The following is a 24483-nucleotide window of genomic DNA, read 5'->3' as shown; positions in this document are numbered from 1 at the left end:
AGCCACCTCATCCATTAAAATTATTTAAGGGATTTCCTTTGCTCTTAGGCATAGGTCAAAGCCCTAAGTATCATTTGAAAGGACATGTAAGCACTCCTCTTACCATTTTCTTTCCTCCAAAGCCTGTACTTACCTTTCCAGTCTCAAGTTCAAAAAAGTTGATGTGAACCATGCAGAGACACAAAGTAATAGTTAAATGACACTCTAATATTAGAATCCATGTGTTCTTTTAAAAATGCAATGAAGCTCTCCTCCCTTTCCCTTTCCCAGGAATGTCTTCTTTAAGCCTTTCTCTTCCTTGTCTACTTATCCTTCAGATCTCAGCCTAATTGCTACGTAGGGAAGCTTTACTGGACAATTCTATCTAGGCAAATCCCCTTATTAATGTGCTGTAATATCACTAGTTGCAAATATCTCATTATTAGCATAATCAGTTGGTTAATATCTATTTTTCTTAGTTGGCTTCCTGATGACAAGAATTCTGTTTTTGTCTCTCTGTATTTTCAGATCCAGGCACATATTAGACATTAAATGGATGGATTAAAGAATGAGTGATATCCATTAAAGAGAATGAAACTATGGCATTTTCTGGTAAATAGATGGAAATGGAGAAAATCTTGCTATGTGAAATTTGCGAAACTCAGAAACTCAAAGGTCGAATGTTCTCTCTCATATGCAGAAGCTAGAGTACAATGAGAAAAGGGGGAGGGATGGATAAGATTACATAAAGAATCAATTAAATACAAATTAATAGACGAGAGAACGGAATTCTAGTAGAGTACAGAAGGAGAAGGGAAGGGGAAGACTAAAGGAAAAAGGGGAAGGGAAAACGGGATAATCATGAACTGAAATTGATTTTCATACATGTACGAGTTTGCTGTTATTGGTATCAGAGATTGAACCCAGGGGTGCTTTAACACTGAGCCACATTCCCAGTCCTTTTAAATATTTTATTTAGAGACAGGGTCTCACTGAATTGCTTAGGGCCTCGCTAAATTGTTGAGGCTTGGTTTGAATAGTGATCCTTCTGCCTCAGCCTCTCGAGCTGGTGGGATTATGGTGGGCCTGTGTCACCATGCCCAGATTGAATGAGTGAAGGTATCAGCCAGGCAAAGAACAGCCCAGCTGGAAGAAACAGCATGTGTGAAATGCTCCAAGGTCAGACAGAACTTTGTGAACTGTAGCTAAGAAAGGGAATGGAGAGTCTAGAGATATAGGTAAGGGTCAGATCATACTAGGCATTTTAAAGGATTGTGGGTAAATGGAGGTTACATCTACTTTTTTTTAAACAACATTGCCAAAACCTTTTATTGGTGATATTACAAAACCAAGTAACTTAAAGTACCAATGAACAATATGCTGTGTGTCTATTTTCTTATGGTTACACTACAAACTAATTTTCATCTGTTCAAAAGCATAAATAAATATTTAAGCTATGAAATCATATACTGACACATTAGATTCATTCTGCAGGATAATCCTCCACACCAATACCAGGATTACAGGTTTTTTTTGTTTTTTTTTTTTAATACTAAGATGTTCTGTGGGACTTGCAATATTATTACAAACCAGTTTCCTCGTAACTGGTTGATAAGTCTACTTTTTTGATACTGTGTTTGGTTCATAGTTTTCTATTGTCACTTTTATATATATCAACCATAGGAAGGAATTTAAAATGTAAGTAGGGATATATTTCAGTTGAAAAATAAATATTTGTAAAGGTATAATAGTTTTTAGTAGAATTGGCTAGGTGTTGAACTTTTAAGACATGATAATGCTTTATTTTTATTTTTTATTTTTGGTGCTGGGGATTGAACCCAGAGCCTACAGCATTCTAAGCATGCACTCTACCACTGAGCTACACCCTACCCATCTGATATTGCACTTCAGGGGCTATGATCAGAGCCTGTGTAAGGTTTAATATAAAACTACTAGCAAGAAGGCCCTTACAGACATTTTGATGCCAACGAAGCTTGGTCCCTATATGTTCTTGGGTCCTATATATATGGAGATACTCAAACACATATGACATATATACCTTTATATCATTTTCCATGACACACCCATATAGGATAAGTATACATATGCACACATATGTATACACACACATACACACACATCCCCCATACCTTTAACTTTGTTGCTCAATTTAAGTTTTTGTAAACTTCTATGTGTGTCCTATATATGTATGGAACATGGAAACATAATCGGTTAAAACTGATTAAAACCCCTAAATTCTGTCGGTGAACAAAGACCCATATTTGGTAGAAATTGAGGAATTGGCTCAGGCAGCCAATCACAATCTACTAAGGCCACATACTAAATCTCAAACTGCAAGGCTCTCATAATAAGATTAGAGAAAGAATAGGCAAAATTCAATTGCATTCTGGCTAATAGTCTTAAGACCAAAAAGAAGGGGGACTAGAAATAAAGACAGCGGCGTATGCATCAATGGGAAGGGCTGTGTATCCTCGTCTGTCAGAACCTGCAATTCTTGTCATGGACTGGAAAATAAGAAAAGCGTGAGGGGCTCCCATCTTGAATCATCCAAGGTTTACAGTACACGAAACACGGAATTCCAGATTCCAACATGACGTGCCTAGAGAGCTGTGACTAACGACGCAGTCCTTGAGTCACACACACAAAAAGGGATGTGTTCAATCAAACGCATTTTTTTTTTAAGCCATGCTCGCTGCTTCCCTTAAGATTTATAAATCAAGACTATTAAAATTTTCGGTTCCAGCCAACACGCCCCTCCTCCTGCAGGTCGCCCTCTCTACACAGCAGGCACGGACTTCTCCAGCTCACACTGGTCCCCCTTCAAGCTGACGGTACGCGGGCAGATTTGTACCGGGAATGCCCGAGGCTTCGGACCAGTCAGGTGTCAGTCAGCCCCTAGCCGACACCAGATAGGCACAGAAGACCGCACGCGGGCCGCAGGGAGCCCGACGCCGCAGTCCAGTCCTCCGCCGTCCCAGCATTCCCCGCGGCCCTACCAACGAGAGCAGCTTCCGGCGTCGCTGGTGTAGGTGGGTGAAGAAGGAGCGGGCCCTCGCCGCTCTGTCTCGCTCCCTCGCGCTCTCTCGAGCAACATGGCGGGCGTGGAGGAGGCAGCGGCCTCCGGGAGCCACCTGAATGGCGACTTGGATCCAGACGACAGGGAGGAGGGAGCTGCCTCTACGGCGGAAGAAGCAGCCAAGAAAAAAAGACGAAAGAAGAAGAAGAGTAAAGGGGCTACCGCAGGTAAGGGGAGTCTTGTTTTCCCAGTCCCTGCCAGGAATGGCCGAACGACTTGACTTAGGCTCGGCGGGGGTGGCAGGGACCGGGGACCCGGAGCCCTGGACTGGATTGATTCCCAGGCCTGAGAGAGGGGCAAGGCCGGGCTCCAGATTCCCAGGCTGGGGAGAGGCGGCTTCTCCCGCTTTGTGGGGCAGAGATGAGGTAGAAGAATGCCTCAGCTTCTCATGCGGTAGCCCTGGGATCGCGGGGCCGGCCCCCCCACCCCCATTTTTTTTTTTTTTTTTAACCGGGGCTCAGCTCCCACGCAGACCATGGCGCGGACATGAAACCAGCCACACAACACGGCTTTACCAAATTCCGCGTGGTTTGGGGCCCTCCTCAAAAATCTCCATGCTGCCTCTTTGCTGGAACTACCGGAGACGTATGGATGTCAGTGGGCAAGAGTATTGCCCGACCTGATGGCCCCCCACCATCCGGGTTTACATCGGGGTTGTTGTTGCAGGTTGCGCATTTGGGTTGTGTATATATGTCTGTATGCCCACACACTCGTGTCAGCGAGAATTTCTGGTTGTGGTGGTGCGAATTTTCACCTGCCTTATTCCACAGCATCGTCCAGCATTAGGGCCTTTAGGCCCGAATTATGATGCCACTTTCAGGCAAATGCAGAAGGGATCTTCATTGGCTCTGAATGGAACGTCTCAAGCTGTAACCTCCAAATCTACTGGTGAAGCAAGGAAAACAACTGAAAGTACACAGTTGGATCGTTTTATTAGCTAGGAACTCAAGTGTTTTGAGAAGTCACCATTTTTGTTCACCAACTTCATTTTAGCAAAAAAACTGTTTTTAGCTGTTTTTAATGAAAATCAGAGATACAACGAAACAGAAACGGAGAGGTCAGAGTGAAAACAAGGGTGCACAGGATGAATCGACGTCTTTCTGAAATTTTGATTATATGGGAAGAGGGAGAGTTGTAGATTTGCTGGGTCTCTTCCAGAGCAAAATTTAATCCTAGGACATACTCTGGTGGCTGTTTTGGCTTTCAGATGAAATCCAAACTCCTCAGTTTGTCCTTGAAGGTATTCAGCAGAATAATCCTAATATATTTTTAACAGTTGTATCTCTTAATATAAATCCTTTTCAGTAATCAGAATGTCACTTTATTAAGTGCTACCTGGTTTTACTCTTTCTCAATGTATTACTTATACAGCTAGATTGTAATTACTTGCAGAGCATGGGCTTCATCTTGGGCTTAGATGTTCAAAAATTTGTATTTTCGCAATGGACTATCCTTTTTTGTTTATTTTGATTGATTGATTTTCAAACCCAGTTTCATTATGACAGCTGCTTTCTTCAGAGTTAGGGGTGTTCTGTCTGAATTCTTCTTAAGGCCTTCAGCACTGTTGCCTGTAATAGATACTTAATTACTAGATAGGTACTTGCTAGTAATTAAAGAATTTGATGAGTGTGTTGAATACTTTTAAAAGTTAAAGTACAATAAGGATAGGGACCTTGAAGGTATTCTTATTTATCTTTACTGCTAGTATGTGTAGTGGATATTTTGTTGAATGAATTAATGAATGGATGGTACTACTTAGGTATGGAAGATTTTTTTTTCCTGCCATTTAACAAATTATATTCAAAATAATGTTTCTGGTTTTTGTTTCTGAGCACTTATCAAAAAGCACTTGCAAGCTGTCCAGGATCATTAGAACATATTCTAGTGGGAAAGTATCCTTATTACATTTGGTTCATGCTATTTTATTTGATCAGCAGGGCAACAGGAACCTGATAAAGAATCAGGAACCTCAGTGGATGAGGTAGCAAGACAGTTGGAAAAACAAGCATTGGAAGAGAAAGAAAGAGATGATGATGATGAAGGTAAATGGTTAATTTGATCTTTGTGATTATAAGATAGAAAATGTGAAGTTATCTGACATTTCACTTGCCAAAGCTTCAGTTAATGTTGCAGATAAAGGAAGAGGCATTTATTGGTAACTCCTTAAAAAGTTGTGTATGTTGACTAGCTGCTCAGGTAGCACAGATCTTAGTTTTCAAAAATATACTTGAGGGGCTGGGTTTCAGCTCATTGGTGGATCACTCGCCTTGCACATGTGAGTCACTGGTTTCGATTCTCAACATCACATAAAAATAAAAAAAAATAAAGGCATTGTGTCCATTTACAATAAAAAAAGCTTTTTTAAAAAATGTACTTGGCAGAAGGCCAGGTAGAGGGTATTAATACGATAAAATTGAGAGGCTGTTTATTTGATATTTATTTAACAACTACTATATTCTAGACATTATGCTGGAATACTTTCACTTACTTTAACCTCACAAATCGAGCAAAGTAGGTGCTACCATTTTACAGAGAAGTGGTAGTTATATGATTTGCCTCATGACACAGCTAGTATATATAACAGAGCCAGAATTTGAAACTTAGCACCTTATCTTCATGCCTTTTATTCTATATACCAGTGCTGCCTCTCTTCATTCTTAAAGGAGCATATTGGAGTGCTTCTAAACTCTTTTGAATTCCCGGATCCTAGTTCTTTATGGGTATTTGAATGTTATAAAATTTCTTTTGGGGCTGGGGTTGTGGCTTAGTGGTAGAGTGCTTGCCTAGCATGCATGAGGCACTAGGTTCAATCCTCAGCACCACATAAATGTAAAATAAAGATATTGTGTACACCTAAAACTAAAAAATAAATATTTAAAAAAAATAAAATTTCTTTTAAGACAGCTACTAGAATGCTAGTATTTGATGTAACTGTAAGACAGGAGGGAGAGAAGATTAAGTCAGAAGTCTATTATTATTCTATAGCCTGTTTTGGTACAGGAGGAAATAGGGATTTCCTATTTTTTGAATTTTTATTTATTTACTATCAGCACTGTCAGCCTGGGGCTAATACCTTTTAGCCAGTGGAGGCTGTACCAAATTATTTTGTTTGGGTAATCTAGAGTAGTTTTTTTTTTTTTTTTTTTTTTTTTAGAAAGATATGTTCTTTGCCTTCAGGAAGCTTAAGTCACACCAGGTGTAGTGTGGTGGTGCACACCTGTAATGCCAGTTACTCAGGAACCTCAGGCAAGAGAATTGCAAGTTTGAGGCCAGCCTAGGCAATTTAGCAATGTTGTCTCAAAATTAAAAGAAAAAAAGAGAAAAATTAACAAAGGTCTGTGGGTGTAGCTTTGTGGTACAATGTTTGTTTAGTGTGCCCCAGGGCTTGGGTTCAAGTCACAGCAGCATTTTTTTAAAAAAGCTATAGTAAACATAAGTGGAAAAAAGGTGCCTAGATTGAAAGAAATCATTAGCTTTTCCTTTTCCTTAAGCAAACATCTTCTCCATTCTACTTTGGCTTATGCTTCAGATTATGAACATATTTTGAACTTTGAACCAGAAAGGAGTTTGTAAATTCGAGGTAATATAATAGGTTGTTATAGATCCACTATGTAAAGAATATCATAGTGCTAATTTTGATGTTTGCTTTGTTCCATTTTTACTTTTACAAAGTTTACTGAATTTCTTGACATGGAAAATGTTTTATGTGATAAATTAGAAACTTTCAGTGTGTTACAGACAATTTTAGAAATATTGACAGTTTTCACCAATTTGAGCTGATTATTTTCCTAATTTGTTTTGATAATAAGGATCAATTAAGTACTACTCATCTGTTATGAGTGCTCTTTGAGTGACGGAAAGCTATATTTTAGAATTTTTCTCCTAGAAGAAAACTGTTAGTGTATTGGAAATACCAAGTGAAAAGATATACAAAGTGAAAAGATATTCTGGTATATACACTACAATTCAATGAAATTTGGAGCTGGAATTGTAAGCTGAATGCTAAAAGAATACTCATTGGAGGGACTAAGACTTGATTAAAACCAAGTAGAAGAGATCATTTGAGAAGGGATAATGCTGAGAAAGTTTTCAGAGTATAATAAACAGCGAAAACTGGCTATAAAAGAGGATTCAATGAGGGAGCCTTTGAGCATTTTTAAGCATGTTATGACAAAATAATTAGACTTTATATTTGTGCATGATTATTTACAGGAGAGTACGTATATGTTAAAAGCAAGTAGATCATTTTTAAGGCCACTTAGCAGAAGGCCAGGCATGTGGTGATGGAAGATTTAAACAAATAGTCAAATAGAAATGGAGAGGAAGTATCCAATAACAGTAATGGAGACTGTTGATGTGACAGAACATTAATGCTCTTGCCTGTAATATGAAGTCAGCAGAGAGCTGGTTAGATTTAAGGGAGGGACTTTGTAGGCAAAGAAGAAGATATTGAATTTAATTTTAGGTATGTTGAACATGAGATTGTTGGTATCAATGTAATAGTTGATCCTATAGGCATCTGGCAACATGCCAGAGGTAAATCATTCAGTAAATTTAAGTCAGGCTAATTAATTTGCCTAAAATAGTGTTTTCCCCTTGTAAGTGTACACTTTGGGGAGTTTTGATATTGAATTGTGTACCATTGCCAAAAACAAAGGTACAGACCATTTCCACAAAAATATCTCCACCAAAAAATTTCCTTTGTCCCTTTGTATCAAGTTCTGTTGCTCCTTGGCCACCTCTAATGTTTTTCTGTCCTTGTAGTTTTTGCCTTTCCTAGATTATCATATAAATGTAATTATTCAGTATGCAGCTTGTTGGATTGTTTCACTTAATAATAGTTTTGACAGTTATTTAGATGTTGCACTCATTTTTAGGAATTAGTACATTGTTTTTTATTGCTGAATAGTATTCCATATTCATTTATCCATTTATCATTTATAGGATATTTGGGTTTCCAGCTTTTATCTGTTATGAATAAGGTTATGAACAGTTGCAAAAAGGCCCTTGTGTAAACATGTTTTCATTTCTCCGGTAAATACCTACAAATGAGGTTTCTGAAACTGTCAAACTTTACCAAAGTGGCTGTACCATTTTGCATTCCTCTCAGCAATGATTGAGAGTTCCAGGTTCGTATTCTCATAAGCACTTAACTATTGTCAGTTTTTAAATTACAGCCTTTCTGATAGGTGTGATTGGTAGTACGTCATTATGGTTTCATGTTTTTATTTGTCTTTCATATTAATATCTTTTTATTTATTTGTTTGTTTATTTATTTATTTTGTGATACTGGGAATTGAACCCAGGGACACTTTACCACTAAGCTACATCCTCAGCCCTTTTAATTGTTTGTTTTGAGATGGGGTCTCACTAAGTTGCTTAAGGCCACACTAAATTGCTGAGTCTGGCCTTGAACTTGGTGATCCTCCTGTCTCAGATTCCCTAGTCACTGGAGTACAGGTGTCAACTAGTCTGTAATCCAGGCTTCATATATCTTTTTCTTTTTTTTGGTGTGGAGGGCTACTGGGGATTGAACTCAGGGGCTCTCAACCACTGATCCATATCCCCAGCCCTATTTTGTATTTTATTTAGAGATAGGGTCTCACTGAGTTCCTTAGTGCCTTACCGAGGCTGAGGCTGGCTTTGAATTTGCGATCCTCCTGTCTCAGCCTTCTGTGTCACTGGGATTACAGGTGTGTGCCACCATACTGGGCTTCATATATCTTTTTTTATAAGTGTTCAGATCTTTTGTGTATGTTTTATTGGGTTATTTGTCATCTTATTGAGTTGTAATAATAGTTCTTTGTGTATTCTAGAGGCACGTTACTGGATTCATGTTTTACAAATATTTTCTCCCATGCTGTGGAATGTCTTTTCATTTTATTGATGGTATTGTTCGTAACACAATTTTAATTTTGATGAATTCCAGTTTATCCACTTTTAATTTATGCATGGTCATTTTCTAAGGTCATGAAGATTTTCTTTTCAAGAATGTTATATATTTTTACCTGCTACATTTAGGTCTGTTGTCCTTTTTGATTGTGTGTGTGTGTGTGTGTGTGTATGCATGCATGTGTATGCATGTGTGTGCATGTGCATGTGTGCTGGGGATTGAACCCCCAGAAGTGTTCTATCACTGAGTCACATCCCCATCCCTTTAAATTTTTTATTTTTAAGACAGGGTCTCACTAGGTGCTTAGGACCTTTCTAAGTTTCTGAGGCTGGATTTGAAATGGCAATTCTCCTGCCTCAGCCTCCTGAGTCACTGGAATTATAGGTGTGTGCCACCACATCTGGCCTTTCAGAATTTTTCTATTGAGCAAGGTAAAAATGGAAGGTTTTTTTTCCTTTCCTGTGTGAATGTCTAATTGTCAGTTCGCCGGGTATCAGTTGATTTGGGCATAGTTTTAATAAAGAAATAAATATGAACTATCTTTACCTAATAGAAATATTTTGGGATGCTATGAAAGACAGACATATAAAAACATAAATTTCAATATGGTATAATGGTTGGAACTATAACTACATATAGCTTTCTATTCAGATCTTGACTCTGCTGCCATTCTGGCACAAAGAGTTCCATAAGCGGTGGCTGTTACTCTATACTGAATCAGACATTGGACATTGAATAAGGCTGTTAGTTTCAGAAGGATGATAAAGTATCAAATAAGGATATTTTATTTATCCCATTTTTAAGATGAAGAAACCATTGTAGAGGGAGGCTAAATAATTCACCAAAGGCACACAGCTGGAAAAATTTTTAGCATGTTTAAAATTGGCTTCATATCTTAAAATGTTTGTTTTAGGTTGAGTCTAGTGTGTGTAGCAGTATGCTAGACACTTGAATATTTTTTCATAACGAGTAAATCTGCAGTGTTTGTGTTTCCATTGTACTCTTCTACCTAGTGGGTTCTTGTTAATTTTATAAGATTGTATGTAACAGCCAGGTGTGGTGACACATGCCTTGTGTTTGGAAGGCTGAGGCAAGAGGATCATAAGTTCAAGGTTAGCCTTTGCAACTTGGTAAGACTCTTTCTCAAAAGAAAGGGGGGGTAGTGGAGGTGTAGCTCAGTGTAAAACACTCCTGGCTTCAACCCCCAGTACCCCCAATAAAAGATTGGATATAAGAAATTTCAATTTTGTAAGTAAAAAATTGTCAAATACTGGCATTTTCATTGATTTTTCATAAATATTAACAGGATAAATTAAAGGGCCATTCATTCACCATGTTCTTGTCACTGTGCTTAGTTTTAAGATGTATAATCCTTAAGGAGCACACAGATGAATAGAGATCAGTTTAAGCCAATGATTGCAACTTTATATGATAATTAAAATAACATTGTATATAGAATAGTGAGAGAATTGCTTTCATGGCTCTTCTTTAATCTGGGAGTAAAAGGGTGCACTTCAAGAAGAAAAATTTGAGACATTTGATGATTTATAGGTGTGGGTTTTACTATCTAAAATTATTGATGTTACTACAGCCACTAGGTGGAACTTTCAAAAGAACACTTAAATGATGATGAGCATACTATTAGACCATCAACTAATATTTATCTGAGACAGCATCATGTTCATTGCAGTTTCAGAGCAGTGTGATTTTTCTGGGTAGATTTGGAAACTTCAAAAGTAATTGCTGGAATTTATTGAACAGCATTTTTAGAAGTTCAGACTATTAGGTCTATACATTTATTTAAAATGTTCTGAGTCACTATTTCATCTTGTCTTTAATTGTATCCTTAACTTTTCTCAAAGTTTCCATCATAGATAGTTATTATAAAGACTCAAACAGATTCATGGCTGTTTTGGGTGTTTCTTTGACAACTGTTTTCCACCAATTTTTGGGCATCAGGCGCTATAGAGACCCAGAACCATGAATCCAGGAAGAGTATATATATATATATGCCCAGTGATTTTTTAAAAATGTTTTTTTTTGTTGTTGTTGTAGATGGATACAATATCTTTATTTTTATGTGGTGCTGTGGATTGAACCCAGGACCTCACATGTGTGAGGCAAGTGCTCTACCACTGAGTTACAACCCCGCCCATGCCCACTGAGTTTTGCATAAAGTTTGGCCCAACTGCAGAATTCTTTTTCTGCTAACTGTATTAGAAAAGGCATTAAAAATAATGATACCCCACATAATCCTACTAGATTAGGAATCAATTGACATAATTATTGATCTAGTTATGCAGTTTATCAGTAGGGTTGTTATGTGCAAGTACCTTAGACATTTCTTGTTACCTCACAGCGTTGCTTTGAGCATTGTATGAGGTAATAATGAAATACATGTGTTTAACTGCAAAGCACATGAGAATTGTTATTAGTGTTATTTTAGATGAAGTCACAGGGTCATTATTATTGATGTAATTTTTTTACAGTTATTTTTCCTAGCTTTTAAAAAAGAAAGTCAATACAGTTTTTATTCTTAAAGATGCTTTATTCAACAATGTGTGTTTAAGTAATTCAAAGTAAAATCTGCGAGTGTTTTTTGATTACATAAATGAATGTACTAAAAGCTAGCAGTATACCTTATCAAATGCTATTTAAAAGGCATTGTGTATATGTACACATTCATATACACCTGTCTCCTTGTGTTTTCTTTACCCCTGTCCTTATGATGTTTAAATGAATGTGTATTTGGAATTGTTTTTTCTTAGATGGAGATGGAGATGGTGATGGAGCAACTGGAAAGAAGAAGAAAAAGAAGAAGAAGAAGAGAGGACGTTAGTATCTTAAGTTAATCTTACTTGGTAATAGTAATTTTTAACCAACAGGTTTGAAGAGTAGTTTAGAAGTTTAAGGTCCTAATACACGTCAGAGAAACAAATTTAGGTTAATAGAGGTAAAATTTAGTGAAACTAATTATTATATAGCAAATGTTTTAGTTTAACAAACTTTTTGGTGTTTTCTATAGTGTTTATGTAAGTTGGTTGCATTTAATCACAAGTTAGGGTGAGTTCCTAAAAATTTTATAAATTAAAACTTGCATAATACAAAGAATAATTTTGTCAGGGATGGCTAAGTTGTGGCCTATGTTGTAATAGGTGAACATGGTTTGTAGTGTATCTGCCAGCTTTGAAGTTGTGAGATTATTAATGAACATTTAATGAGGAATTCCATTATTTTAAACTACGTGCATATGGTGGGATTTTATAAATAAATTTGTTATAATACTATTTTAAATATATATAAAATATGACCGTACTTAGATTGTATTTCAAAAAATGACAACCATATATCTTCAAAAACATATTAGGGAGGCTATGGGAAAGACTGTATAGTATTGAGGAATAAAGATTGGTTTGAGAATTAGAACATGTAAGTTCTAATAATCTTGGATGCTCTTTGGGCTATTGGGGATCATTAAATGTCTGGTTATACCATCCTTTAAGATATTTCAGGTTAAAATTTTATGAATTAGAATTTAGGGGACTTGACTTCCATTTTTATCTGTTGTTTAGAGAAGCTCTTGCCTCTGTCAGCCATTCCCCTAGTGTGTGTAACCAGGTAGAGGTGGGATAACCTTTCTTTTCTAATTTCCATACTTGCTAGATCCTTCCACTCGTGTATAAGGATGTCATTTCTGCCTCTAACTTGTGAGGACATATAAGTCTGTATTTAGTGAGCACAAGTTAATTTTACATTCCAGGAATCTTATACGTATTCTAATGTCCTATTCCCTATTCTTTCCATTCAGAATCATTAATAGTGTGCCTGTGAAGGGTTAGGAATGTAGCTCTCTGGTAGAGCACTTGCACAGCCTTGGGTTCTATCCCTGGTACCACTTAAAAAAAATAAAAAGTGACTGTAAAATGGTATTTTCTGAGAATGAATTGCAGATACCTATTTCTCCAAATACTCTAAAATTGCTTCCTAATGAAAGTAGGTAGGTAAGGAAGATGATTATGGAGTTATTTTACACTTGTCCCTTTTAAAATTCTACTGACAGATGTTTTGGTATGATGCAGTTGTGCCTCCTGTTAGAATATTGTTGATTGAATTTATTGAATTTATCTCTTGTACTGGGGATTGAACCCAGGTTCACTTGACTCGTGATCCTCCTGCCTCCGCTTCCCAAGATGCTGGGATTATAAATGTGTGCCATGGTACCAGATTTTGGTGCATTTCTTTTTTTCTTGCAGTACTGGGGCTCGAACCCAGGGTCTTGTATATGCTAGGCAAATACTCTCAGAACTATGTCCCCAACCCTTTCATTGCATTTCTTTATTAGCACTCTTTTTGTGTGAGGGGAGAGGTGGGGTTGAATCCAGGGGCATTTTATTTTGCCATTGAACTGCATCCCCATTTCTTTTTCTTTTTTATTTTGGGACAGGGTCTCACTAAGTTGCTGAGGCCGAACTTAAACTTGGATCGTCCTGCTTTAGCCTCCCGAGTTGCTGGGATTAAGGCCTGTCCCACTTCACCTGACTTTTATTAGCAATCTTTTAAGAGACCCTCTTTTTTCTGGTCTTAGTATCAAGAATATTTGTGTTTTTCCTGTATAGTTGATTGGTTTTATCTCAAAAATACCATGAACTATGAAAATAGTCTGGCTTTTTATTTATTTAAGGTTGGCTACTTGGGGGCCTAGAGCCAAATTTGTGATTTTTTTTTTTTTTTATTGGCCTTGTTTCAGGTTCTATTTCATATTCTTTTCCTTGTTTTGATTTTTGCTTTCTAATTTACTTTGAATGTCTTATTTGTGTATTTTTGATAAAAACATTTCTGAAATAAGACATAATGTTATAATAATGCTACCAGGATTAGTTTACTTCCCTCATTTTCCACATCTATAAAGTGGGAGAATTATAAATAATAGCATGTAACTGCAATACATATTATTATAGCTTATTTATAATTTGGGGGGCATAGCTCAGTGATAGAGCGCTTATCTGCCAGGTATGAGGCCCTGGATTTGAACCCCCACCTCGTTCGCACACGCTTGTGCACACGCACACATCCTCAAATACAGTACATTATGATACCAAATGTTTATCAGGATTTCATGACTTCTTTTTGTAAATGAGATAACTGAGGCTTTTAGTTTTGTCCTAGTCACAGCTAGTAATTGGTAAATGATAGACTTTAACTCTGCTCTGATATTCTGATTACAAATTCTCTCCCTCCCTCCCTTCTTTCCTTCCTTCCTTCCTTCTTCCTTTCTTTCTTCTTCCTGGGGATTGAAACCAGGGGTGCATTACCACTTAGGCACTTCCTCAGTTTATTTTTTTATATAGAGACAGGGAAGTCTCACGAAGTTACTAAGGCGGACCTAGAACTTGCAATCATATTGCCTAAGCCTCCTGAGTAGCTGGGATTACAGATGTGCACCTCCTCACCTGGCTATATTTTATTTTTTCTGGCTCTTTTTGAGATCTTTAACATTTTTTAATTCGTAGGCAATATAGAAGGCATATTTATTTGTAATAAAACTTTGACCAAAAAAAAAAAAAAAGACCAGAATAACTAGTCTTTAATTGGTGATAATATTTAAACAAAAATCAAGATTTTTTTGAACCTAGGATAACTGTGATAATAACCTGTTAATAAGGTTATATAACCTATTAATAAGCGGAAATTTTACAGATACAGATATAAAATTAATATAGGGTGATTGGGATCCTTAGGAGTTTGAGTGTGAGGAGTCTTAAGTTATTTCAATAACAATAGGAATTATAAAACCCAAGGTATAGTCTTACACTAATTGTACCTAACTTGACACATTAATGTAAGTCAGTTTTGGCTCCATTTAAAATAAACATTAACAAATTCAAGGCTGGCAAATTTGGATAAAAGTGATGAGATGGTCATATCCCTTAAAGTGGTTCCTCGTTGTAGGGAGGAATGAGTAGCAGTGGATAGTCAATTTTTTTTTTTTTTTAAACTTCAGAGAATAAAGCTGGGACTAATAGAGGAACGTGACACACAGAGAGAGAGAGATTAATATGGGACGAGTTTTCAGACAGTTATATTGTTCCCAAAATGAATAGATATTAGCTTGAGAGATAGTGACTATCTCCACCGTCAGGATTTCAGCTTCATCTGTAAGGAGTGTTAGAGGATTCCTAGATTGAATGTGAAGCTCAATTAGGTAATCTCTAAAATTTTTTTCATTTTATAATTCTGTTTCCTCTTAGGAACATGAGGAGAAAGTGTTTCCCAGTTTTCCTTGCCCATATAACAGTTTTAAATGTTATCATGTAAAGAGAAAGAACCAGCTGGCACTCATGAGATACTACTTTTGGATTGAAGGAGTGAGCCAAAAAATGGTTCCTTAGATAATAATTTGCCTCATTAAATGGTCATGTTTATGTGCCTTTTTTTCCCCTTTACAGAACAAAAAAAAAGGAAAATATGTGTAAAATTTAAGAAAAATTTCATAACATGAACCACTTACTCAGTAGTTGGTAAATGCTTCAGTTGTCTACGAGGAAAGTCATATATTGCTGCATAAATTAGCTCTAGTGCAGCTTCTTGGTATTCCTTGGATATAGCATTCATTACTAAAAGGCAGGTCTTCATATAGTAAAGAACTACATGGTTAGTTCTTATGTATTTTTAAAAGTTTCAAGAGAAAAATTTATATTTTCTTAAAGCATTTTGGCAACTTTACAAGTTGAGTATCCCTTATCCAAAATGCTTGGGGACAGCAGTGTTTTGGATTTTTGAATTTTTTTTCTCCAGAGTTTGAACTACTTATTTGTACATAATGAGATATTTGGGAATGGGTCCCAAGTCTAAACAGAAGGTTCATTTTATGTTTCATATACACATTTCCTGAAGGTAATTTTATACAATATTTTTAGCGTGCTTGTGTTTTGATTGCACCCTGCTACATGAAATAAGGTGTAGAATTTTCCACTTATGGCAGTATCTCAGTGCTTAGAAAGTTTCAGATTTGGGGTGTTTTGGAGTTTTGGATTAGGGATACTTAAACTTTCTACAATTTGGGAAATAATGTCTAAGATGTTTGCTAAGTGCTGTAACTTTTTTCGTGTACCTGGAAATTTTGCATATGGCTAACTCAAGATTTTCAACATCGATAGTTTATGCTCTTAACTTTTACTAATTATTCCCTGGGAATAATAGTTTTTCACTTATTAATATGTAATAGGACTTCTTATTTTCTTGTTACTTTTCTTTGTGTGAGTGTTTTAGGGGGGGGGGTTACTGGGGATTGAACTGAGAAGTACTCAGCCCTTGAGCTACATCCCCAGCCCTATTTTGTATTTTATTTAGAGACAGGGTCTCACTCAGTTACTTAGTGCCTCATTTTTGCTGTGGCTGGCTTTGAACTCATTATTCTCCTGTCTCAGCCTCCTGAGCCGTTGGGATTACGAGCATGTGCCACCATGCCTGGCACTTTTTTGTTTTTTTATTTGTGAAAGCCAACTTCTGTGCTCTTACATCTCTGGTACAGTAAGTGGGGTTGAAAACATTAGAAGTGTGTTTTTTCTACCAAAGCATATGATATTTTTATATGTTTTCAATACATAATGGATTCTTGAGGAGTTAAAGATGTCTTTTTAATTTTATTTTTTCATTGATTCTAATTAGGTAAATATGACAGCAGAGTGCATTGATTCAATGTATACAATTGCAGCACAACTTTTCTTTTGGTTGTACACTATGTAGATGTAGCGTCACACCATGCAGTCACACATGTACCTATGGTATTAAGATCATTCCACCATGTAGCAGTAAGTCAGGAAATGGCCTGCATGTTGAAGTGTCTTCTGGTTTTTTTTTTTTTTTAAAGAGAGAGAGAGAGAATTTTTTTAATATTTATTTTTTAGTTATCGGCGGGCACAACATCTTTGTTTGTATGTGGTGCTGAGGATTGAACCCAGGCCGCACGCATGCGAGGCGAGCATGCTACCGCTTGAGCCACATCCCCAGCCCAGTGTCTTCTGTTTTTAACTGTAATATGACATCAGGGAAATTAAAATGGGGACATATAACAATCATTAGAACAGAGAAAGCTATTATAACTGCTTACTTTTATATTTAATTATAGAAGTTAACACTTTATTTGTGTTTCACAGCAAGAGTTCAAACAGACCCTCCCTCAGTACCGATATGTGACCTGTATCCTAATGGTGTATTTCCCAAAGGACAAGAGTGTGAATACCCACCCACTCAAGATGGGTAAGGATCATAAAACAACTTCTAGTTTGACTTTTGGCAATTTTAGTTTAGCAATCAAGCAGGTTTGATTTTTATCTAAACTTTGAACTACTGCTTTATTACTAAAAGCTTATGAATTTGTATACAGTAGAAGCCCTCTTATCCAAAATGATTGGGACCTCTTGCAGGTTGATTAATCAAAAAAAAGTGGGACTCTTCCCCCCAAATAAATCTTTTTAGATAAAGGATAATTTAAATTTGTTTTTCACTTCTCAGTATTTTGGCATGGACTTGCATTGGATTTCACTTTTTTCCTTCATAAACTATTCATAATGCATTACCTATGATGTCTATGTTGGATTTCTCTGGAGAGGAGTAAGAAAGAACCAAGTGAGCTGAGGATCGATGTCTGTATCTTTACATTTTCCCCCCAAAACATTTAAATTTAATCTTATCTAGAGTTATTTTGACAAAAGTGTTTTTATTTTGTTTGGTTTTTGGTGCTGGGGATTGAACCTGGGGGCCTCTACCATTGAGCCACACCCCCAACCATATATATTTTATTTAGATTTTTTTTTCCCCCTTCCTGGAATTGAACCCAGAAGCACATTACCACTAAGCTATCTCTAGTCCTTTTTAGTTTTCATTTTGAGATAAGGTCTTGCTAGATTGCTTAGGGCCTTGTTTTATTGCTGAGGCTGGCCTCAAACTTGTGATCCTCCTCTCTCAGCTTCACAATTCACTGAGATTTTAAGTCTGAGCCACTGTGCCCCATTTGACAGAAGTATTTTTTGATGGTTTATCTTTATAGGAGACTTTCAGAGTAGTCATTTTAGTTTTCATAGAAACAGTTATTTTTATATAGTGTATTATTGAATTATATAATTACAGTAACAAGTACAGATGACTTACACAGGTTTGGAAACAAACTCTCCCAATTCTTAGAAAATTGTTTTGTGAGGATAGTTTCATCTGGTCAGCAGATGCTCATAGTGGTATTATGTAGACCACATGGAAATTGGGACCAAACTACCTGTATTTAAATCCTAGTCCTAACAACCAGATTTGTGACTGGGGCAAGTAATTTATTGTGTCTGCTTTCATTTCCTTTTCTATATAATGCACACTTTGAAGATTGCTGTGAGGAACGATAACATATGTAATGCACTTAAACAAGTAACAGATGCATTGTGAGCATTAAGTAAATTAGCTGCTATTATTACTTCCAGCATAGTAACCTGTCAGCCACAAATATTCAGAATACCATGGTCATTTCAATCTGTTTTACAGAGGGAATCAAGAGCATTGAGTAAGCCGGGCGTGGTGGCTCATGCCTATAATCCCAGTGGATCGGGAGGCTGAGGCAGGAGATCGTGAGTTCAAAGCCAGTCTCAGCAACTTAGCCAGGCCCTAAGTAATTTAGTGAAACCCTGTCTCTAAACAATATATATGTCTCTAAACAGTATATGTGTGTGTGTATCTATAAATATATTTAGAATGGGCTGGGGATGTGGCTCAGTAGTTAAGTGCCCCTGGGTTCAGTCCCTGGTATTAAAAAAAAAGCATTGAGTGACTCAGTGGTTGCAATAGTTGGTTAAGAAAGCTTCTACTGTAGTTTTCCTTCTTTCTTTTTTTTTTTGTATATAAAGACATCCTATTTTCCTTTAAACATAAAACATGATGTTAATTTCACTTCCTTTATTCCCAAATGTGAATATTATTAGGCATTAGATCTGTAAAATTGAGGATTTTATAGCACAGACATCTTTTCTTTGAATGTGAATTCACCATTTGCTATCCCTGTCATAAAAGATGTACTTTTTAAAAAAAATATTGTTTTAGTTGTTGATAGACCTTTATTTTATTCATTTATTTATATGTGGTGCTGAGAATTGAACCCAGTGCCTCACACATGTCAGGCAAGTGCTGTACTACTGAGCCACAGCCCCAGCTCAAAAGTACTTTTTAAATGTCATAGATACATGCAATTATACATTAATCACATAAATTCTCATAGTACATATGTGGTCACATACACCGTTAAATTTATTTATTTATTTATTTTGCTTTTCCCTCTTCTTTCCCTTCCTTCTAGACTCATGTTAACCACCTAGCAGGTAGCTGTTCATATTTTTCTTTGCTCAGATATGTGTACATCTGTGTCTTTTTTATATAAGGGAGAATATTTTGTCACTGTTTTATAAAAATGGAATCATAGGCACACTTCCTTTGCTTTTCTTATTCAGTGCTACCTCTTGAAAGTCTCTCCAAGTAATTAGAATAGTTCTATTATTATTTTTTTTTTTAAAGAGTGAGAGAGAGAATTTTTTTAATATTTATTTTTTAGTTTTCGGCAGACATAACATCTTTGTATGTGGTGCTGAGGATCGAACCTGGGCTGCACGCATGCGAGGCAAGCATGCTACCGCTTGAACCACATCCCCAGCCCCTCTATTATTATTTTTGAATACTTCATAATATTCAGTGGTGTGAATGTATTATTTTATTCCACCAATCTGTAATTGACGGGCATTCTCTTTGTCTCTAGTATATTTTGCCACTATAAATCATTCAGCAGTTAATTCTGTCTAGGTAGGTATATATGTATTAAGTAAAAATAATTTTCAAAGAGTCGGATTATTTGTTGTTTTATTACATCTGGATTTTTTGTGTACTCATTTTCTTTTAAATGGATAGCTGGTTTATTGGTAAATAATTCATGCTACCGAATTAAATGACCATCTTTGTCATATCATATATTCTTATATATAATGGAATCAATTTTTGAATTGTTTGTTCTGCTTCACTGATTTGTCTATTCTTATGCTATTTTAATATGATATTGAAACTTTAAAATTGGTCATAAACTTTGTAATATAATAACTTGATAAGACAAATTATTCTCCCCAGTCACACACATACATACTGAAATGTCATTGTGAGAATTCTGATTTGAATCACATTGTTATTAGTTTGTGAAATTTGGCAGTTTTATTGCTGTTTTAGCCATTGTCCTGGTATGCTGTTTTTCTTATTCATTTTTTTTTTCAGATTGATTTTATCTGTTTCTTGTTAAATTTGTTCTTAAATGTTTTATGGTTTTTGTTGCTGATATGAATGAATTGTTATGTGTTTTTAAGTATTTTTTTTAGTTGTAGATGGACACACTAGCTTCATTTTATTTGTTTATTTTTATGTAGTCCTAGGGATTAAACCCAGTGCCTCACGCATGCTAGGCAAGTGTTCTACCACTGAACCACAGCCCCAATGAAATGTTTTTATTCCATTTCTATCTGCTTATTGTTAGGAGAAGAAAGTCATTGGTTTCCTCTGTTTGTTAACATAGTGTTAATAATTTAATGTGAGTCTTGTGGAATACTTGAAGTAACTTGAGAAAAATACTGAGTCTTTTTTTTTTTTTTTTGTAGTGGGAATTGAACTCAGGGGCACTAACCCACTGAGCCACATCCCCAGCCTTATTTTGTATTTTATTTAGAGACAGGATCTCACTGAGTTGCTTAGCACTTCCCTTTTGCTGAGGCTGGCTTTGAACTCCTGCCTCAGCCTCCCAAACCTCTGGGATTATAGGCAAGCGCTGTGGTACCTGGTTTGAGATTTAAAAAAAAAATCTCAAAAACTACCTTTCCTTGCTGTTAGCTTCTATTGCAAATTAAATATAGGTAGAAAGAATTCTGGTTTAATGGAGGAAGCTGTTAATTATATGTTGAAATACTTTTCAAGGTAACAGTTTTCCTAAATATTGCAATGTTGTGTATTGTCCTGTAGAAATACAAATGGTTATTTGTATGGCTGTTTGCTCTTTTCTTTTATCATAGAAGTAGTTTTTAACCGTTTACAAATAAATTAGGTTCTTTGTAGATTCAATGTAGGAAAAGAGAGTGACTCCATGATATTTTTGTCCTTCATTTGGGCCTTAAATTATAACAAGAGGCCCTTATAGTTGATTTCTCTATGATTGCTGGTAATTTTTAATTCAAACTCAAGACTTCGAACAAGAGTTTCTTTAATCCAGTTTCTGATTGGTAGTTCTTTGCCACTGATGGAGATCATTCTGTAACCTTTGTGGTGATTGTTTTGGTGCAAGGGATCAAGTCAAAAGCTTCATCTCCATGACATTCCATAATCTTGAAGAATCCACTCCTCCTATGAGTGTAGGATACTCATGAGATTCCTGAGTTCAGTATTGGGGGTCTTTATTACAGCATATTCTGATTCTAAAATTTAGAATAGTGCATTTGAAATTTAATTATACTCACGTTTTAGCCTTTAAGAACTAAGTGTTGGATGGGGGGGCAAGAGTTTGAATTAATAATAACTAATTCATTTTCACAACCTAGATTCATGATTTCCATTAGCTTCCTGTGGACATGCTTTTCATTGATGTTTTTTACTTTTTGAGGCAAGTAGTGCTTAAACTTGACTACCAGCTACTGCTGTGGTATATGTGCTAGAATTATGGGATGTAAGAGATGAAGAATTATGCTGTGTCTTTTCAAAAAATTGATTAACTATTACTTTCATGCCTGCCTGAAAATGATTTGTACTTAGAATATCCAGGTTCTTAGTTCTGTTCCAGCTTGGAGTAAGCAACTATTGTATTGTAGCATATCGAGCCACTTCTTGAGAGTATTCTTTTTAAAGGAAGGATCTTATCCTATTACTTTCAAAGTATAGTCTGATGCTTTTACCATATATAGATAGGAATGGTCCATTGTATATTTTGAATAAAAATTGCTTAAATTTTCACTATTTCTGTAAAAGTAATTCATATACATTTAAATACTTATGGGGTTAAAACTGACTTTATATTGATGGTACCATATTATTTTGATTATCTGATAACATCAGTAAACAGATCTCAAATACATTTCCAAACAGAAAACAAGCCAAAGAAGTCTGTGTGGTGCTCTGCCAAATAGGACATCTCCTTTGGGCCTTTGCAAATTAGAGGTGCTAGATATTGGCACACAAGTAGCAAAAACAGTAGGAAATGAATGTGGTAAACTTGATAGTAACACACAGAAGAGGTCAGGAAGCCTTTTAGAGCATTAACTTAGAGGCCTGTTATATAGAGCAGACTTGGGTATATTTTTTCTATAAAGGAACGTATACTAAATATTAGGTCTTGAGTGTTACTCATCTCTGTTTTAGCATGGAAGAAGCTATCCACAGTACATAAATGAATAGATACAGGAATGAAATTTTATGTACAAAACAGATACCAGGTTGGATTTAACTGAGAGCCGAAGTTGGCTGAGCCACTGGCTTAAGAGGCAAATAAGGGTAATTCCTTGAAGTAGCCTCCTTTGTGCTCTCGTAATCAATGAGTTGTGAGCTATATACATAATATTACTGAAGAATGTGTGGAGCTTAGACAGGTGCAGTGGTGAATGCCTGTAACCCAGCAACTCAGGAGGCTAGGACGGAAGGTTTGCAAGTTCAAGGCCATCTTGGGCAATTTAGCAAGACCCTGTCTCAAAATTAAAAAAAAAAAAAATTAAAAAGGGATGGGAATGTGGCTCAGTGGTAGAGTGCCCCAAGATTTGATTCCCAGCACAGACCCTACCCACCCACCCCCAAATTATGAGGATGTTCTAAAAGATTTTTTTAAAAGATTTTTCATTCTAAAACAGTTGCTATTTTTTTAAAATGTTCTGCTTAGAGGGAGTCAATGGCTTTCATTCCTAGATATTAAATATAAAAATTTGTTAACCCTGGCAGTTTAAAAATGTGTGAGCCATTCCTTGAAGAGAAACATTACCTCCGGTATCTTATACAATCAGAAACACATAGTATAATGTGTTTTGAGGATAGTGTAAACACATTTCCAGTTCAGGTCTTTGGATTAATAGTTAGCTCTTGCTATCATTGGGTTCTGTGCCTGTGGATTCATCCAACTACCAATCAAAAATATTTTTTTAAAAAATATATCTGGAGTTAGAGATGCGACCTAGTAGTAGAGCACTTGCTTACCATGTGAGAGGCCATGGGTTTGATCCCTAGCACTGCAAAAAGAAAGAAAGAAAAAATATGGTGAACACGTACAATAACATAGTATAACACTTACATAGCATTTACATTTTATTAGGAATTTTAAATAATCTAGAGATGACTTAAAGTATACAGGAGAATGCCCAATGGTTGTATGTATATACTACACTACATCATTTTGTATAAGGAGTTTGAGCATTCATGGATCTTGGTATCCCCAGGGCATTGGATTTGTTCTGGAACCAGTTCCCCAGATATGCAGGACAATTTTACTTCTCTCTTGGCTAATTTTTGTTGTACTCTTTTGAAATCTGTAAGTATATATCACCTCAAGTGGAAGTATGACCTGTTCTTTCCTACCTGCTTGGTTTCTAGGACTCTTATGTCTTTTCTGGTTTTCTCCTTTTTTGTTATTTTATATTGCCAGTATATTAGTCTGACTATGAATGAAATCACTTGAGGTGATTTTTCCCTTTAAGAATCTTAAAAAAATGTTTAACTTGATTTGGTTTGATTACAGGTATGTGTTTTTGGTATTTCAGAAAGTTTGTTGACATACAGAAATTGAATGCATAATATCCTTTATCTAAAGTATCTTGTATTATTATCTCCCTCAGCTTTTATGCTTGTTCTGCTGTTTTTTTAAATGACTCATAGTATGCTATGCCTATTCTAAAGGCGAACAGCTGCTTGGAGAACTACAAGTGAAGAAAAGAAAGCATTAGATCAAGCTAGTGAAGAGATTTGGAATGATTTTCGAGAAGCTGCAGAAGCACATCGACAAGTTAGAAAATATGTTATGAGCTGGATCAAGCCTGGGATGACAATGATAGAAATCTGGTAAAAGGAATACGTTTTTGTAAGAACGTGATAAAAAAATTTTTATTTAAATACTAACTCTGCAGTTATAATGTTTGGCTTTCCTTAACTGTTTGCTCATAAAACTATGTTTAAATAAAGATTCTATAATATCTACTAAGTTCTTGTATCACTATAATGAGGAAACCAAAAGAGGAGCACACTTGTTTTGTACCGTGGTCTCTCTCTTTTTTTTGCACATGTATATTCAGGTGCACATGTATTCATTACTAATTTTTATATTCTGTGTAGTAATCTCTGTGATTTAATAATTCATAATAAAATAAAAATTCTTAGACACAAAACATAATTATAGTGCAGTGAAGAAACCAATAAAATTATTTCCCTAATTTTTCACCTTGAGAAATTATTAGTATAAAAGACAGTTCTTTGATTTAGATAATTT

General features: G+C 35.9%; 1 protein-coding gene across 2 annotated transcripts in view; it reads left to right on the top strand.

The window, feature by feature from the left end:
- Window positions 1–3002: 3002 nt before the first annotated feature.
- The window catches only part of Metap2 (methionyl aminopeptidase 2), a 45332-nt gene continuing 23851 nt past the window's right edge, over window positions 3003–24483 (top strand). Inside the window, exons 1-5 of one of the 2 annotated variants that reach the window (XM_026397383.2) lie at window positions 3003–3243; window positions 5014–5118; window positions 11738–11803; window positions 17126–17228; window positions 23898–24059. In XM_026397383.2, the coding sequence (XP_026253168.1) occupies window positions 3093–3243; window positions 5014–5118; window positions 11738–11803; window positions 17126–17228; window positions 23898–24059 (587 nt within the window). In that variant the 5' untranslated portion in view covers window positions 3003–3092. Of the gene's footprint in view, window positions 3244–5010; window positions 5119–11737; window positions 11804–17125; window positions 17229–23897; window positions 24060–24483 lie in introns of both variants that reach the window. The other variant, XM_026397374.2, reaches the window with a different exon arrangement.

This window comes from Urocitellus parryii, chromosome 5 (genome assembly GCF_045843805.1).
Source record: "Urocitellus parryii isolate mUroPar1 chromosome 5, mUroPar1.hap1, whole genome shotgun sequence".
Lineage (NCBI taxonomy): Eukaryota > Metazoa > Chordata > Mammalia > Rodentia > Sciuridae > Urocitellus > Urocitellus parryii.
Note: the sequence above shows the minus strand (reverse complement) of the source record. Positions and strands in the feature narration are given on the sequence as shown.